Raw genomic sequence first — 19,222 nt, forward strand, 5'->3', positions numbered from 1 at the left:
GAAGTGCATGCTGTTTGTGCAGAGCCAACATCTAGTGATATATTTATGGGATTCTCTGGAAGGGGATCCAACTGAGTCTTGGGGGGATCTAAGTCTTGACAGGAGATGGAGAAGATGGAGGAATGGGCGTGGGTCTTCATGTGAAGTGTTGGGAGCAGCTGCAAGGGATGATCATGGGGCGATGGTCAGCTCATCTTCTGATGAGGATGATGTGTAATAAAAGTGGGCTCTGAAATGGGGAATTGTTGCAGAAGGCAAGGTGTTGGTATAGGTTCGTGTATTTGGTACTGTCTGGAATTGTCGCTGCCTGTTCCGTGTTTCGCATTGGGTTTGGGCTCTGCAGGTTGCTGCTCCTGTTTATTTATTTATTTATTTATTTGATGCACTTATTAACCGCCATTCTCAGCCCATTAAGGGCGACTCATGGCGGTGTACAGTACACATAAAAGACAGTTACAAAAAGCCAGTTTCAACAACATATAAACTATACAACAATTACAGACTACACTAAAAATCCGCTTCGTCTCTTAGTGGAATCATAGCCCGTCTCATATTCCTTGTTCCATTCCAGTTCTCATTACCGTATTGTTTTGTTGCTTAGCACTTAATTAAATGCCCTCTCGAACAGCCATGTCTTAAGGCTTTTTCGAAAGGACATGAGGGAGGGCGCCTGTCTGATGTGTGCAGGGAGAGTGTTCCATAGCCGGGGGGCCACCACCGAGAAGGCCCTCTCCCTCGTCCCCGCCAGCCGTGCCTGTGAAGCAGGCGGGATCGAGAGAAGGGCCTCCCCAGACGATCTCAAGGTCCTCGTGGGCTCGTAGGCCAAGATGCGGTCGGAAAGGTATTTTATGTGTGCTTTCGACTCGGCTTGGATTCTCGTGAGTGTGAATTTCCCTCTTCCTTGACCTTGGACCGGCTTGACTACAACGCTGCTTCTGTGGACTTTGGAACTTTGCTACTTTGGATTCTGCTTGCTACAACCCTGGATTTCGCTTGACTACACTTTCTTCCCTGTGGCTTCTCTGTTGCTGTGTCGTTTTGTGTGACTTTCTGAGCACTTCGTTTAATCCGTATCTTTTCTCCGGATAAACTTTGGTTAACCTTTTGAAACCAGGACTGGTTCTACCTTTGAGTTTTGACCAGAGGCATTGAGTGAAGTGTCTCTGAGTCTTTTTCCTTTGTTTAATAAACTCTGTTTTGGAACTAACTCTGAGTCTGGCCCTTTAAGGCATCTGTGTTCCGACACATGGGGCTGCTTTTGAAGACTGTTTGGAAATTACAACTTGTCCAAAGAATTGTAGTTTCGTGCTAATACAAAAATACAAAAAAACAACAACCCTGTAGCCATCTGCTTTAATTACTGCAGCAAAAAAAACTGATGCAACCTTTCACTCACACACAGTCCTCAAGATCTGAGAGCCATTCTTCTCCTTCCTTGCATATGAGCAAGATAAGCAGGTAGGCTGGTCAGGAGGGCTGACTCAAGACTTGTTCACAGCTTATAATTGTCTGAAGGAAGCATATCTTTATCATCAGCCAAAACCACGACCTTCTTTGTTAGCCATTTGCAGCTGTTCTTGCGCTTAGAAAGAAAGCATAACTGCTCTGCTAATTGCGACTTTGGAGATGGGAAGGGAAACTCCATCTTGCAAATTTCCTCCCCGGCTTTTTTCTCCTCACTTTACAATTACCTGGCACCTGGCTGGGCCGGTCCCAGGTAATTTGGGTTGTGGGTTGGTGGGGAAGGGATGTGAGAGAGCAATGATGAACAGGGCGGGTGTGTGGGAGGGCTGCCGTGCTTGTGCACACTCCCATGCACTGCACAGAAGAGCCCTTGTGTGCTGATATTGTGAGTGGGAGGGTTGGCAGAAGAGATAAATTAGTGTCGGAGCCTGATGTACAAAACACTTTTCCTCTGGTTCTGGGCCTGTAGGGCAGTTAGGCTTGGCCATCTTCTTGGACAATTGGCATTGTAGAGTAATGATCATGGCCCTCTCAATTCCTCCTTGTTTGCGGATTGAAAGCCTGATAATGTACACAGGTCTGAATGACATGAGACTCTCCAAGGCATGCAATTAATCAGTTAATGTGTGTGTGTGTGTCAACTGTAAAATAAGATGCATGAAGCTGATTGGTCCGGCAATGCCTGGGGAGCAGGCTGAATCTGGGACTTTTGGTTACTGTTACATTTTTGTTCAGGCTTCAGCTATGCAGCTGATGAGAGAGACACAGAGAGATAGTTTCAAGTGTGCTCTTACTTCATGAGCTGCTGAAGGAGTTTATCTACATGGAAAAAGAAAGACCATTTAGAATCTCTCATAAAAGGACATGATGTGAGTTGATGCAACTGATCACATTGTACATATGTTGTTTGAACTACAAATTACTTGGTCTTTACTGTTCACCTGCGTGGCATATTTTCTTTCTCTGGCAAGGCAGTGTGTGGGCTGATCAAACGTGAACTACACGTGGTTTACATTACATTATGCCACAGAAGGCACTCGCTGTGTCTGTCAGTGTCCAGGACTTTGCCTATGGAGTCGGCACACCACTTGAAAGCATTGGACGCCAACATGTGTATATTGTAAACCACTCCGAGCCTTCGGGGAGTGGCAGTATATAAAATTGATTAATTAATTAATTAATTAATTAATTAAAATGTATTGTCGAAGGATTTCATGGCCAGAATCACTGGGTTGTTGTAGGTTTTTTCGGGCTATATGGCCATGTTCTAGAGGCATTCTCTCCTGACGTTTTGCCTGCATCTATGGCAAGCATCCTCACCTCACTACCTCTGAGGATGCTTGCCACAGATGCAGGCGAAACGTCAGGAGAGAATGCCTCTAGAACATGGCCATACAGCCCGAAAAAACCTACAACATCCCAAATAAAAAATGTCCAAGAGCCCAGGGGCAGAGCTCGGAGAGCTTCCAATGATCTAACAGGAAGAAGGAGAAGAACTAGCAGCTCACCTGAAACTGTTTCTTCAAGTGGTGATCTACGAAATTTACATATACCGCTAAAATTTTTCACTTGCAATATTCCAAACTGCTTCATGCATGCACAGATCCATATATACATATATTTCTGATGATCTTAGGAATGCCTTTGGCAGAGAAGGCTGAAGATCTCTCCGCTTGTCCTTCTCTTCCTTTTTAGAAACAGACGGTGAATCCTCCCACCAAAAACTCTCCTCCGCTATGATTGGCTGGCCTCTCAGCAAAGGGAAGAGCTGTTTCTGAGGGAGCAGGGAGGGGAGAGCAGGCGTGTTCGGCACATGGCAGAGTGGTGTGCAGGCGTGGGTGAGGGAAAGCATGTGAGGTTGGAGGGAGGTTCACACCAGCCCTTCAAGGTGTGGGGGTTCTGTGTGGGAAGCTTGACCCAATTCTATTGCTGGTGGGGTTCAAAATGCTCTTTGATTTTAGGTGAACTATAAATCCCAGCAACTACGACTCCCAGATGTCAAGATTTATTTTCCCCAAACTCCACCAATGTTCACATTTGGGTATATTGAGTATTCATGCCAAGTTTGGTCCAGGATCCATCATTGTTTTGAATTCACAGTGCTCTCTGGATGTAAGCGAACTACAACTCCAAAACTCAAGGTCAATGACCACCAAACCCTTCCAGTATTTTCTGTTGGTCATGGGAGTTCTGTGTGCCAAGTTTCCGTCGTTGGTGGAGTTTAGAATGCTCTTTGATTGTAGGCGAACGATAAATCCCAACAACTGCAACTCCCAAATGACAAAATCAGTCCCCGCCTCCCAACCCCACCAGTATTCAGATTTGGGTGTATTGGGTTTTTGTGCCAATTTTGGTTCAGTGAATGAAAAGACATCCTGCATATCAGATATGTACGATTCAAAACAGTAGCACAATTATGAAGTCATAACTAAAATAATGTTATGGTTGGGGGTCACAACATGAATAACTGTATTAAGGGGTCGCGGCATTAGGAAGGTTAAGAAACACTGCTCTAAAGTATATTTTCTAAACTTTCCCTTCTCCCCACCTCCATTCTTCCCTTTCTTTCTCTCCCTCCTCTCCTTTTTCTTTCCCTCTCTTTTTTCTACCTTTCTGTTACCACTTATTTAACATTCAAAATGAAGGTAAAAGAGCATATTGGTTTAAGCCAATACAGACTGGTTTAAAAAGCCTATCTTCTTGCCAGAATGATGGAGGCAACAACAGAATCTGAAAAATGCTGCCAACCATGTGCTAAGGTTCCTTAAGGAGCCATTCGTTCTTCATAGCTCACTAATCCAAATTACAAAAATCCAAGATTCCTTGAAAAGGGCGCTGAAGTGATAAGGTTTTAAAGAGCACTTAGGATTTATGCCACCTTCAAACCCAGTTTCACCTTCTCTATCTTCCAGTATATCAGGGATGAAAACAGGGGCATATTGGCAATAGCCTTATTTCTGTAATGGAGGGTCACTGCCCTCTATTATTACCTTTTGCTGGCGCTCCAATCCACCTGCTCAATACTTCATCTATCTAACTCTCCGTTAACCTGCCCTCCATTTATATTGGAAAGCCAAACAACATTTATTCTGCTCTCCCCCACCACCCCCAACATATATATTGGGGGTGGGGGAGAGCAGTTAAGACATAAATTGCCCTGTAACATGTTATCCAAAGGTCAAGATGTATGTCAGAATGTGACAGCGAGGCTGAACACTGCTTCGTACCACAATATTCCTGTATTCAGAGAGATGCCCTAGAGGCAAAAGGACTCCTCTCCTGCCAGGAAACTTTCAGAGGGGTATTTATTTATTTATTGTGTCAGAAGCTAATTGAAAATAGTTATAATGTATTAAAAAAATGACACACAAGGTTAAAAACTTGGCATGATACTAAATTTCCTTTGACCAGAAGCTGGCCACTTGGAGTTGCTCTGGTGTTGCTGTGAGAAGGTCCTCCATTGTGCATGTGGTGGGGCTCAAACTGCACTGAAGTTACTGGCCTCTGGTTTGCTCTTCTCCATACTCACATGTCATGGACTCCACTTTGTGGCCCCATTTCCTAAGATTGGCTCTGCATATCGTGGTGCCAGAGCGCAGCCTATTCAGTGCCTTTGTTGTGACTCAGCTTGACTCTGAGTTTGAAGCAGAAGATGTGTGTGTGTGTATTTGTATTGGCCACGGTAGCACAGTGGGTCAAACTGCTAGCTGCAGGAAATCTGCTGATCGGAAGATTGGAAGTTCAAAACAGCGAGTCGGGGTGAGCTCCTGTCTTTGAGCCCTAGCTCCTGCCAACCTAGCAGTTCGAAAGCATGCAATGCAAGTAGATCAACAGGTACCGCCTTGGCAGAAAGGTAAAAGGGCGCCCCATGTAGATATGCCGGCAACACAACCGGAGATCTCTATGGACAATGGCATGGAAAAATGCAACAAGTGCACCTCCGCATGGCCGGAGTTGAGCATCACCTCCAGATGCTGGAAACAGAAAAAGGAGAAGGCCTTCCTTTACCGTTGTCTGTATTGTATGTCATTGTTCACTGTGTGTAAAAGGCATTGAATGTTTGCCTCATATGTGTATATTGTAATCTGATCTGAGAAGCAGAATATAAATTAAGTGTATTATTATTATTACTATACTAACACAAAAGCACAGTATGTCACAGCAAATGAGATCTATATGCGGGATTTTGTCGATGTTTATTGTTTCTAAATGCCAACTGAGATCTTTTGGCAAGGCATCCAGTGTGCCCATGACCACCAGGACCACCTGTATTGGTTTATTACAGAGCCTTTGCCATTCGATTTTGAGATCTTGATAGCGGCTGAGTTTTTCCTGTTGTTTTTCCTCAATGCGACTGTCACCTGGTATGGAGACATCAATAATCCAGACTTCTTTTTTTTCCACAATCGTGATGTCTGGTGTATTGTGTTCCAAAACTTTGTCATTCTGGATTCGAAAGTCCCACAGTATTTTTGCATGTTCATTTTCCATGACCTTTGCAGGTTTATGATCCCACCAATTCTTATTTTTATTATTGGCATTTTTTATATAAACACACACACACTAACCTGGAAGGTAATTTTGTACATAGTATTTTTGATACTTTTGTGCATGAATCAAAGTCTGTCTCCATTGAACCCTCTGAGAGCAAACTTCAGGCATCCATGTGTACAGTTTTGTGGTATTTTGGATGCTCAACCTGTCGCCTCTTTGAGTAGATGGCTGCCTTCTACAAGGCGCACTCTGGAAAGCCTGCTCATGTCAAAGGACCTCAGCAGCAGCATCTCTGAGTTCTCCTTCTGCACTGTAGGGGACTAGGTTTTGGTGAAATAAAACCCAGCCATACATCTATCAAACTATGAGGAGCAGTGTTTCTTCCTAATTTGCTGCCCCAAAATTATGTCTGGGGTTTGCCTGGGGCCTCTGCATCCGCATGGAACAAACCTGCTACCCACAGAGGTGGTTCTGAGCAGAGGCAAGCTGGCTGCCTCAAAATAGTTTCCTGGCTGTGTTAAGCCATTACTTTCCAAATGTTTATTGCCAGTGTTCTTCATTCTGTGAAAGAGTGATAGCCCCACAGTGAAGCTTACAGAAAGGAAAAGCCGAGTCTGGTAAACAGGCCCGCTCCCCCACAGCACATTGAAACTACGCTGGAAAAAAAGAAAGCTGCTTTCTTGAAACCAAAGAACGGAAGAAAGGAAGAAAGTTACTTTTTTTTTCTTCCCCTGATAAAGTCATCAAATGGTCCCTATGCCTCTCAGCCACATCCACATCTGCTGGATTAGTCCAAGGACGCTCAGTGCCCACCCACGCCATCCAAACCAGAAGACGCACCTCTGCTGGGATACGGAAGGGCCTCTGACAGGACATCTCGGCATCTAAGGCTCTTCCAAAGGTTTTTAGAGGCACTCCAAGTGGCCAGATACTGGTCAAAGGACATTTAATAGAATACCAAGCTTGCAAACTTTGTGTTTTGTCTGTTCATTTGTTTGTTTTGTTTAAAATGTAATACAAATGTCTGGTTGCTCCTGACACAATAAATAAATAAATAAATAAATAAATAGTTTTCAAGGGGCTAACAATAAAACCCTATGGGACAAGGCATACAAAGGTATGTTAAAAACTATGTACAATATACGCTGGCAGTTGGCATAGAATACATTTCCCATTGCTTATTTTAAGACACTCAATACAAATGATTCATTAAAATTCAGGTCCACAGAGAGACAAACATTCAGAAGTATCCCTAAAGGCTCTGCATAGGACATCCCCCTTCACTTAGGGTAGTCTGGCCCACACATGTTGAGCAAGGAAGTGGATTCTGCCTTTTTTCTTTTCGATCCTCTTTGGTCCTCTTTTCTTTTCAGGTCCTCACCCTTCCCTTCCCTTCCCTTGCTTCCTCGTCACCCAGTTCTCTGCCTCTGACCTTGTCCAAATCATCTCTCCAACCCCTTCATGTTCTTTGCTCCGCTGCCTCCCTAGAGCTGATTTACACCAGATGTTCCCTTTGCTCTGCAGAGCAGCATGAGTCTATTCCCCCTCCCGCACAATCTCTCTTTCTCTGTGAATCCATGCTTTTTGACTCTTCTAGCCTCCCAGTTCCTGCCTGTCAGAAAGGATACGCTCCACTGGTGGCATCAGTGGAAAAGCGAGTGTGCCCTGCTCCTACACAATGGCAGCCAGCGCTACAGCCCTGCAGGAGGGTCCCTTTTCCCAGCTCTGCAGATGGCAGGAAAGCAAAGCTCATTTTGCTTTTCTGTCTAAAGTGTTCTGGAAAATGGAGGCAAGGGAAGATGGAGTGGTGCATTCTGAGACAAAAGAAAAAGCAAAGCAACGGGAGGCAACAAGGCCAGAGGCATGAACCTGAGAAGGAAAGCGGTAAGGGTATATACTGTGTTGAGCTGTGAAGGAAAAGACAAGAGTGTGTTGGGCGAGTGGTTGGGCGCGTGGGCTTATGCACAAAAGACTGAATGAATGTATAGCAGAGTAACTTAGCAGCAGCAGCGTGACCCAGCACCAGTAGCCCAAAGTGATAGAAAGAACAATAACACCCAGACCATAGGAGGCTTTTCTTCGTAGTAAAATAATATGGTCACACTATTTACAAAAACAAGGTTTCCATTACATAAATAAAAATACATAGTAGCTTTACATGCAGCAGCCTGCACACTGGAGCATTTTTTACACTAGGCTTTCTCATACTGGGCTTCTCTCACACAGAGATCTACCTTACACTCCTCTGGATGACATAGCTTTGGCCCGCTGACTCTAACAGGTTTTAGCCTACTTATTCTCCTCAGGATGATACTAACTTTGGCCCAATGACTCTAACAGGCTTTGGCCTACTCAGTCTCCTCAGGACGGCACTAGCCTTGGCCCACTCACTCTCCTCAGGACGACACTAGCTTTGGCCCACTGACTCTACTCATTCTAGTCTACTCACTCTCCTCAGGATGACACTAGCTTTGGCCCACTGACTCTAACAGGTTTTGGCCTACTCACTCTCCTCAGGATGACACTAGTTTTGGACCACTGGCTCTAACATGCTTTGGCCTACTCACTCCCCTCAGGACGACACTAGTTTTGGCCCACTGACTCTACCAGGCTCTGGTCTACTCACTCTCCTCAGGATAACACTAGGTTTGGCCCACTGACTCTAACATGCTTCGGCCTACTCACTCTCCTCAGGACGACACTATCTTTGGCCCACTGACTCTTACAGGCTTTGGTCTACTCACTCTCCTCAGGATGACACTAACTTTGGCCCACTGACTCTAACAGGCTTCAGCCTACTCACTCTTTCAGTGTATCTAGTTAATTTTTAATATTTCTGACAGAATATTCCTATTGCACAAGTTCGTCTAAAGGGAGATTGCAGAAGTGCCCATCTCCTTCCAAATAGATTTGCATGTCTCTAGAGAAATAGAGGCCCTGAAGTTCCTGCCTGTTGCTCTGTCTCCTCTCCTCTCATTGCCCACAAGGAGATAGGGTTTGGGGTCTGAGGACCAGTCACAAACTCAATTACAGAGCTCTCTAGTTCAGTGACTGAAGTATTTGTCACTCTTCTCAAAAAATCACTGTCAATGTGGACATCTGCTGGAGGGCCACCTCTACCTGCTCCTCTTCTAAACTTCCAGATGTAAGGCCTACAAAAATCCGTCCTACTCCAAGTCTCTTTGCCGATCTAGAGGCAAAAGAAGGTAGATAAAGGAAGAGGAGGCCATGGCATCCAGCCTTCTGAGGGAGAGAAATGGAAGAAAAGGGCGACTGAGCAAATTTGTGCAAAATTCTACCCACTTCTTCCTACGGCCCTTCTCTTCCACTTCATCTATCCTCCTCCTTTTTCCTGGGTTGGCATATCATCTTCTGCAGCTGCTATATCATCATCACCACCAACTTCACCACCCTCTTCAAGAACTTGGCAGCTTGCCCCAAGAACTGGCAGATTGTCAAGACTGATGACTGATCTACCACTTGACCTGCCGGGATGCACTTGTGAAATGAGATTGGCAAATGCAGGCTAAAGTTAGCCCCAGACGAACAGGCGAAGAACCCACTGTAACTGTCATTAAGCCATTTTCGCCTTGCTTGCCCAAAGTGACTCACTCAGTGAGCCGATGTAGCACCATCATCTGTCACACCCCACAAGTAGGACAAGCCTGGCAAGACAAAAGGTCCCTCCACTCTGCCTTCTCTGCTTCAGGCCAAACTGAGCAGCTGCACAGAAGACCCGGCTGTTCTCTCTGCCCCACAGAGTAGTGAGACCGAACGCAGAGCCCCCTGCCTTCAAGCTGATCTGATCTGCAGCAGGAAGTTCCACGGTTCTCCAAATGCCCCGCTTGGGCCAACTGCATGAACGTGGCCACAGCAGCAGCTACAACTCAGAAGCCTTCTCATTTCTTTGCTTTTCCCCTTCCTAACATTGTAACTAATCCCCCCAATAAAAGGTATCAATTAATTGTAACTTTTCCCCTCTTCATAGTGTTACTTTGTGTCCTTTTACTGCCTCAAACTTTTCTTTCAATAAACATTTCTCCTCCCGGGTGGCAGACAGCTGTTGGCCCTCCTGGAATGCGATTCTTGTATCCCAGGGAGGCCGAAACTGCGTTCCCTTAAACCACGGATACGGAAACCTCTCGGGCCCCCGTATCCACGAGTAAACTGATCGTTTCAAAAATGGTGCCAATCTTCAGGGAAAATTCTTGGCTCTTTCCTCTTTGCTCACCAGAGTACTGGATCCTTCTTGGTGGATCTAAGGGCTCCTCTCTCCAGGGCAGGAGTCTCTCAATTCTAGCTCAATATCAGCAGCAGGGAGAGGCCCCAACACATTGTAAAAACCCCAATCCTGGCCTCGTCCCCACTCCCCCTGCATTTGCTGGGCCAGAGACTGCTTGAACACAAAGACATTTTGTAATCCGAGGTCTTCGTAAGGAGGCAGGTTTATTCTCACTACTGCTGTGGCCTGCAGAGGCGGGAGACCAGACCCAACTGCAGGGAAGGTGCCTTGAAAGAGGAGTCTCAGTCTTCATCATTGGGTTTGAAAGAAAGCAGCGCAGCCTTTGCTCGCCCTGCAGAGCGGGTGATGACAGGAGGTATCAAAGGCAGTGGGAACAGGCCAAGCGGAGGATGCTGTCAAGTTCTGCCAAGGCCTTCACCTGACCCACCAAAATAAGTTCACCACTTCTTCCCCCACAAATTCACTTTTCAAAGTTAAGTCTGGAGCCAGAAAACTGGGAGTTCCACCCAAAGATAAGCACTGCAAGGTAGCTGAGGTGATATGCCTCATGCTGGTGAAAGCATATGTCCACACTACAGATGGTAACCAACTTTTAGAAAGTTGTGGCCATACTTCAAAGGAACCACCGGCCACAGAGGGAAGCTGATGAAGAAACACCACCTACAAATTATCTACAGACCCACCAAGAAAATCAAACAAATTACCCTGGACCTAAATAAAGACATCTTATTTACAACTATATTACAACTGCTGCAAGGATACTCTATGCAAAGAATTGGAAAACGGATAGAATACCGGAAGTAGAAGACTGGATAAATAAGATCCAAGAAATTAAAGATATGGACAAATTAACCTTTTGTTTGAAGAAAAGTTCGGGAAACCCAATAAGAGAGACAGATTGGTCATTTTTTGAAAAATGTTTAAAAGAAAAGAGGCAGGGAAATGATAACTGATAATGTTCCCTTGGGGGAATACTAGTATTTTAAATACTTTATAGTACCTCTTTACGGTTGTATGAATCAAGAAGACTCTTTAGAAGGGAATAGAAAGAGACGAAAATAATCAAATAAGAAATTATATAGCATAGGCCAGGGGTCCTCAAACTTTTTAAACAGAGGGCCAGGTCACAGTCCCTCAAACTGTTGGAGGGCCAGATTATAATTTGAAAAAAAGCATAAATGAGTTCCTATGCACACTGTACATATCTTATTTGTAGTGCAAAAAAACTTAAAACAATACAATAATTAAAATGAAGAACAATTCTGAGAAATATAAACTTATTAGTATTTCAGTGGGAAGTGTAGGCCTGTTTTTGGCTGATGAGATAGGATTGTTGTTATTGTTGTTGTTGTTGTTGTTGTGTGCTTTCAAGCCGTTTCAGACTTGGTTGACCCTGAGCGAGGGCCGGGTAAATGACCTTGGAGGGCCGTATCCGGCCCCTGGGCCTTAGTTTGAGGACCCCGGCATAGGCGAAGACACAGAATGGAAGTCAAATGTATCCCCCCCCCCCCCCCCCCATTTTCTGATTTTTATCACATTTTTGCCTTTTGGATTTTTTGGTTTTTGTGAGTTTTTTTCAATTTTCTTTCTCTCTCTTTTTGTTAATCTTAATTTTCGTTCTTTCCTATAATTAAATGTTCTCCTACTCTCCTTGTAAAATTTTCATAAAATGTACTATTTGTTTTTACATGTGTATAATTCAATAAAACTGTTTTTTTTTTTAAAAAAAAAGAAAGAAAAGAAAAGTAAATCGATCAAATGCTCCATTCAGCAAAGGACAGGAGGGATCCTCACCCCTCTGCAGGATGTTAGGGCATGTAAAAATCAGTTGGTGAGTGTATTAACTGAAAATGCAAAGCACAAAGAGACTAGCTGAGCCTGGGAGTTTTGGCAACAGTTACATTTTTAGGCTTGAGCTGTGCAGGAGCTAGGAGGAAGACAGTTTGAGTTCTTGCTTCATGACATGCTGGGAGAATATTTCCCACATGGGCACCTAAAGACTATTTGAATCTATCTCTTGTGTGAGTCAATGCAATTGTTCAAATGATTGTATATGTGTTGCTCTGCATTACAAAGAGTAAACTCCTTGTTCTTAAGTAATCATAAGTGTGGTATGTTTTCTTTCTCTGGAAAGACAGCGTGTGGACTGGTTAAAAGTGTGAACTACACGTTATTTTCATTCTGTCATACAGGAGTTGTTTAATTGGTTAAATGGACGAACCCAGAGGGTGATTCTCCCCAATGCTTCCTCTTCATCCTGGAAAGAAGTGACGAGCGGAGTGCCATCGGCAAGGTTCCGTCCTGGGCCCGGTCCTGTTCAACATATTTATTAATGACTTAGATGAAGGGTTAGAAGGCTGATCATCAAGTTTGCAGACGACACCAAATTGGGAGGGAGAGCAAATACTCCAGAGGACAGGAGCAGGATACAAAACAATATTAACAAATTAGAGAAATGATTGGGCAAAACTAATAAAATGAAGTTCAACAGGGACAAATGCAAGATACTCCACTTAGGCAGAAAAATTGAAATGCAAAGATACAGAATGGGGAACGTGTGGCTCGAGAGCAGTATATTTGAAAAAGATCTTGGAGTCCTCATGGACAACAAGTTAAACATGAGTCAACAATGTGATGCAGGAGCAAAAAAAGCCAATGGGATTTTGGCCTACATCAATAGGAGAGTATAGTGTCTAGATCCAGGGAAGTAATGCTACCCCTCTATTCCGCCTTGGTTAGACCACACCTGGAATATTGTGTCCAATTCTGGGCACCACAATTCAAGAGAGATATTGACAAGCTGGAATGTGTCCAGAGGAGGGCAACTAAAATGATCAAGGGTCTGGAGAACAAGCCCTATGAGGAGCAGCTTAAAGAGCTGGGCATGCTTAGCCTGAAGAAGAGAAGGCTGAGAGGAGATATGATAGCCATGTATAAATATGTTAGAGGAAGTCACAGGGAGGAGGGAGCAAGCTTGTTTTCTGCTTCCCTGGAGATTAGGACATGGAACAATGGCTTCAAACTACAAGAAAGGAGATTCCATCTGAACATGAGGAAGAACTTCCTGACTGTGAGAGCCGTTCAGCAGTGGAACTCTCTGCCCCGGAGTGTGGTGGAGGCTCCTTCTTTGCAAGCTTTTAAACAGAGGCTGGATGGCCATCTGTCAGGGGCACTTTGACTGCAATTTTCCTGCTTCTTGGCAGGGGGTTGGACTAGATGGCCCATGAGGTCTCTTCCAACTCTATGATTCTATGATTCTATATATAAACCCCGTTTTCCCAGTTTCCAACAGACCTCTGAGGATGCCTACCATAGATGTGGGTGAAACATCAAGAGAGAATGCTTCTGGAACATGGCCAGACAGCCCGGAAAACTCACAGCAACCTAACTTTTAGAAAATCATATGGTCCCCAGCAAGGAACACAATAATATGTGAGTGTGTCAGAGATTTATGCAATATAGTTTTGACCTTGATTTATCCATTGGTCAAAGCAAAATCCATAATTTGGACCCCAAAAGCCGCTGTCAATGTATACATGAGGTTGAATTATGCACCATTATATATGTTATTTCATATTTTTGGCTTTCCTTGGCATTTCAACGGTTCTGGGGTGCAACTCATTGCCAAAATTGGGCGAGCAGGAGCTTGGAAGTACAGGAGTTGAGGAAAGTGCTTAGGGTCTACAGGTGGCTCCTTCCCCAGCATGCTAAGATAAACATCTTTGCCTTTAAGATGCCACAGGGCTCTTTGTCTTCTTCCCCGCTACTCTTCTTAGCCTTGTGTCCCCTTCTTCGGCACCCAATCTGCGCAAAAGCAACCTCAAGTATGAAAACCCCTTTTAAACTCCCACTGTTCCTTCCTCACCTGGAATCCTAATCTTTGCTCGCAGCTCTACAATTAATTGCAAAGATGAGGAGGTAGCAAACAGAAGATTAAGATCCACCTCCCCCCAAACTCAATCTCTGGTGCTAGCTTAGATGTCTCTTTCTATTTGAAGTTCTGTTTTGTTTGGCTTTTTTCTTTCACCCCTCAAAGCTTGGAAGAGAAGTGAGAAAAGGGGGAGGGAGAAGATGAGACACTCACTGGAGTAGGCAAATTCCCCAGAAACAGCAGAGAGAGAAGATGTCAGAGAAACATCTAAGGCTTGATCCGAAATCCGTCTTGTCTGTGGCTGCCCGCACAGGCTCTGAAAGCCAACCCACAATTCCCTGTAATTTCAGCCTTCTGGTGCACACATGCTCTCGCACGAAACCCTTCACTTCCCTGCCTCCCCTTAAACAATGGAAGAGCTGTTGCTAATACACTTCATCTACAGAGAGTCTTTGACCTGAATTCAGATGAATGCTTGCTGCTCCACTGAAAACTATGGGGGGAATGGGAGGATGGCAAGAGTTTTGACAAGATAAGCAAAGCTTCATACTAGGTCAGAGTGTGTCCATCCATATTCCCTCAATTGTCCGCCAGAGCTATGCAATTGCACTACGCAATCCCAATACTAAATACAGGTTAGGTAGCCATCACTTGAAATGCCTGCAACCAAAAGTGTTTTGAATTTGTGTTGTTGAACACATTCATGGCTGGACATGGCTCTCAATAAATGTAAAAATGGCAAAGCAGCTGGCCTGGATGATCTACGAATGGAACAAATCAAAAACTTTGGCCCAAAAGCAAGGTGCTGGCTGCTGGAGCTGATGAACAACTGCACTGCATCCTGTCAGATCCCCAAAATCTGGAGGAAAGCAAGAGTCATAGCCATCTTGAAACCAGGCAAAGACAGTAATGATCCAAAAAGCTATAGACCAATCTCCCTGTTGCGCCACCTTTACAAAGTTCTGGAGAGACTTATTTTGCATAGAATTATGAGAAAAAAGACTCATGTCTGATTCCACAGCAAGCTGGCTTTAGCAAAGGCAAAAGCTGCACATCGCAAGTGCTGAACCTGACTCAGCACATAGAAGATGACTTTGAAAGGCAGCAGATCACAGGAGTTGTCTTCATAGACCTGTCAGCAGCCTATGATACTGTGAACCACCGCCTCCTCCTGAGAAAAATGTATAATATCACAAAGGACTACCACTTCACCCACCTCATAGGAAATCTGCTAGAAAACAGGAGCTTTTTTGTTGAGTTCCAGGGCCAGAGAAGCAGATGGCGGAAACAGAAGAACGGCCTGCCTCAGGGGAGCGTGCTTGCTCCATCCATGTTTAACATTTACACAAATGACCAGCCACTGCCAGAAGGGACAGAGAGTTTCATCTATGCTGACACCTGTGCCATTACCACTCAAGCAGGAAGGTTTGCGATGGTTGAACAGAAGCTCTCCGAAGCTCTAGGTGCTCTTACTGCCTATTACAGGGAAAACCAGCTGATCCCTAATCCATCTAAAACACAGACATGTGCTTTTCACCTCAAGAACAGACAAGCATTCTGGGCTCTGAGGATTACCTGGGAAGGAATCCCACTGGAGCATTGCAGCACACCAAAATATCTGGGAGTCACTCTGGACCGTGCCCTGACCTACAAGAAGCACTGCCTAAATATCAAGCAAAAAGTGGGCGCTAGAAATAATATCATATGAAAGCTGACAGGCACAACCTGGGGATCACAACCAGACACAGTGAAGACATCTGCCCTTGCGCTATGCCACACTGCTGCTGAGTATGCATGCCCAGTGTGGAACACATCTCACCATGCTAAAACAGTGGATGTGGCTCTTAATGAAACATGCCGCATTATCACGGGGTGTCTGCGCCCTACACCACTGGAGAAATTACACTGTTTAGCCGGTATTGCATCACCTGACATCTGCCGGGAAGTAGCAACCAATAGTCAGAGTCCAAAACACCTAGAGGACTAGAGTTTGAAAATCAATTTTACCACTGTTAGCTGGACTTACTCATTCTGCATTATCCAAAAGAGTTATTCCACATATGTAGCGCAGTGTACTTATGCAAAAACACTCAACAGGATTCTGAGGAAACTGAGTTAGATGACACATAACACAACACAGAATCACAGAATTGGAAGGGACCTCCAAAAGCCAACTGGTCCCACTCTTTGGCACTATAATAGCATCATAGAGCTCTTAGATCTCTCAAAGGGAAACAAAAGAGTGCAACAGCATTAAACAAAAGGCTCCAAGTGATCACAAAAGTGCCCGTTCTTTTCCTAGACCACCCCTTCATCGCACTCACCTGCTGATGCTATCTGATCAATGCTAATTTCCCAGAGGGCTTGGAAAGCACTTGCTGAGACACTTGGATTCAAAGTCATCAACTGTAAAGGGAAAAGAGAGTTCAATCAGCAAGGGAGGGATAGCCGAGGAAATCTGCTCTTGGGCCTCCTGGTAGTTCAGAGTAAAAAAGTGTGGATGAGGAGATCCCAACTGCAAATCTTATGCCAGTCATTCACCAACTGGGATGCATTAGATCAATTTCTCAGCTGGGGGTCAGCACACCTGGAGGGGGGTCACCAGAGGGGTTTCAGAGGGGTCACCAAAGACTATCAGAAAACATGCATTTCTGATGGTCTTAGGAACCCCTTTGGAAGAGAAGGGTGAAAGTCTCTCTGCCTGTCCTTCTCTTCCTTTTTGGAAACAGAGAGTGAATCCTCCCACCAAAAGCCATCCTCCGCTGTAATTGGCCAGCCTCTCAGCCAAGGGGAGGGCTGTTTCTGAGACTCCAAGTGGGGAGGGGAGAGCAGGTGTACTTGGCACATGGCAGTGCAGTGCGCATGTGCGGGGCGAGGGAGAGCGTGCAAGGCTGGAGGGAGGCTCACATCAGTGAGTTCCTTCAAGGCATGGAGTTCTGTGTGGGAAGTATGACTCAATTCTATCGCTGATGGGGTTCAGAATGCTCTTTGATTGTAGGTGAACTAAAAATCCCAGCAACTACAACTCCCAAATGTCAAGGTTTATTTTCCCCAAATTCCACCAGTGTCCACATTTGGGTATATTGAACATGTATTGTGGAAGGCTTTCATGGCCGGAATCACTGGGTTGTTGTAGGTTTATCATTATCCCCCGCAGCTGCTCCCAGCTCTTCACGTAAATTCCCTTGTACTTCCCACCAATTCCCCCATCTCCTGTCAAGGCTTAGGTCCCCCCAAGACTCAGTTGGATCCCCTGATTGCCAGTCTTTACCCCCCAGAGAACCCCATAAAGGTATCACTAGTTGTTGGCTCCTCACAAATAGCTTGCACTTCTCTTATCTTAGTCCAATCCATGGTGTCTCCTTCTTCTCCTTCACTCATTGACCCATCGTCCTCAGAGAATCCCTCAAATGACTCCTCATCTGTAGGTGCTGTAAATATGTCCCGGATCCTCTTTCTCTGCTGTTCATCATCAGATTCCTGCTCCCGAGTCACCCTTTTTCCCCTTCTGACACACGTAATACTGTTTGTAACGTTACTCATAGGCTCGACTACAACACTGGTAGGCATAGCTCCCTGCTAGAAAACGACTAAAATGGTGAAGCTGGGGGCTGTGAGCCTTTCATGCACTCCACAAGCCAGGTGGACAGCCTGCTCCATCACCTCCATCTTTACAGGAGAAGGCAGGGTTTGGAGGCACTAAAACGTCATTGCCTCTGCATCCAAACACCCCTTTCCATATAATTGCTCATAAGGGCACAATCCACCCCTTTCTCTAACTCGGCCTTTCTCTGCCTCCCCGCCTATTGCCTTTTAAAACCCAGCCGCCTAAATTGTGGCAAGACGGCGACACAGAAAGAGGCACCCAGGTACTAAATTACAGGTTAGGAGCTGCATTGGCAGCTAAATCGCAGGCCCGTGACAAAAAAAGCAGCGGAGTGGCGCCTAATGAGCCTGGCCAGATGTGTTTCCTCTCAGCAATTTGAAACCAGGCGCAAGGATGTGTGGTGTGTGCGTGTGTCAAAGGGGAGGGGGCATGGAAAGGGCCTTCCCTCAACCACATCAGACAGGAGAGGTTTAAATGTTGTTTTGACGAACTGACAGGTTGCAAAAAAGGAAGATTCAAAGCAGAGTCAGCGGGCAGGGAAATAGAGATGATGGGTCAACAGCAAAGCCACAGAGGGCAGAAGCTACAGTAGGGGCTGAATGTGGGTGTATAGCTTCAGGCAGTGTGTGGAGGTGTGCGGGACCAACTGCTGGTTTTCTCCATTTCTCTTGCCAATTGCAGGGGTAGTTTGGCTCTCCTGTGGGAGAGTTTAGTGTGGGGACATGGGTATCAAAAACGATGGCACCTCTCTCTCTCTCTCTCTCTTTCTCTCTCTCTCTCTCATTGTATCACAGAGCTGGAAGAGATCCCAAGGGCTATCCAGGCCAACCCTGATATCGAGCTAGAATGTAGAGGCTAGCGCCCAGGAGAGGGGAGCCCTCAGATCCACCAACGAGAGTCCGTTACTCTGGCGAGCAAAAGAAAGAGCCAATAAAATATTCCCAGATTTTTCCCAAATAAATCTCACCAAAGTTGAAGAAAAGCCACCGAGTTGTATTTATTTCGTCCAGCTGATACGGATGTCAAACCGCAATAGTTTGTCAGGAAAGACATACATGCAGTGAATTTTAGTACATTTTAAAAGAAAACAGAGCTGTCAAAGTTCAAATTCCCCCCCCCCCCCCGCCCCTCAGCCGGCATCTCTCTGATTGGCTGTTGTCATCAGCTGGAGGGGAGGCACGGCCAGCGAAGCCGCGCCTTAGCCAATCAGAAAGCCAGCACCTCTTCGAGCCTTCGGCCAATGAGAGTGAAGGAGGCGGTCCTTGGGAAGAACAATGAAGTAAATGTCCAGATGATTGAATTAAAGTGGCTTAATGTGTCCAAACGGCCGGCGATAAATCTGTGAATAGATTCCTCAAGCTGGGCCAGTTTCTTGAAAGGTAGAGATATGCAGATATGGCTGGCACGATCGCCCAGCCCTGGTATTTCCCAGTCACAGATATGAGTTCATTGTGTTGTCTTATGTTTTCCTCGGTCCATGGGGAAATGACAAAAGGGAAGGAAGCTGGGACATTCTGGCTTCTTTTGAAAGCAGGATACCCTT

The 19,222-nt window shown here is 45.3% G+C and overlaps 1 protein-coding gene across 1 annotated transcript in view; it reads right to left on the bottom strand.

Moving 5' to 3' along the window:
- Positions 1 to 18,710, bottom strand: part of FAM178B (family with sequence similarity 178 member B) — a 219,152-nt gene extending 200,442 nt beyond the window's left edge. Inside the window, exons 1-2 of the mRNA XM_067470607.1 lie at positions 18,647 to 18,710; positions 16,397 to 16,478 (exon numbers count right to left, since the gene is read on the bottom strand). Coding sequence (XP_067326708.1) covers positions 16,397 to 16,475 — 79 coding nt within the window. The 5' untranslated portion in view covers positions 16,476 to 16,478; positions 18,647 to 18,710. The remainder of the gene's footprint in view (positions 1 to 16,396; positions 16,479 to 18,646) is intronic.
- Between the last annotated feature and the right edge of the window lie 512 nt (positions 18,711 to 19,222).

Source organism: Anolis sagrei, chromosome 7 (genome assembly GCF_037176765.1).
Source record: "Anolis sagrei isolate rAnoSag1 chromosome 7, rAnoSag1.mat, whole genome shotgun sequence".
Taxonomy (NCBI): Eukaryota; Metazoa; Chordata; class Lepidosauria; order Squamata; family Dactyloidae; genus Anolis; species Anolis sagrei.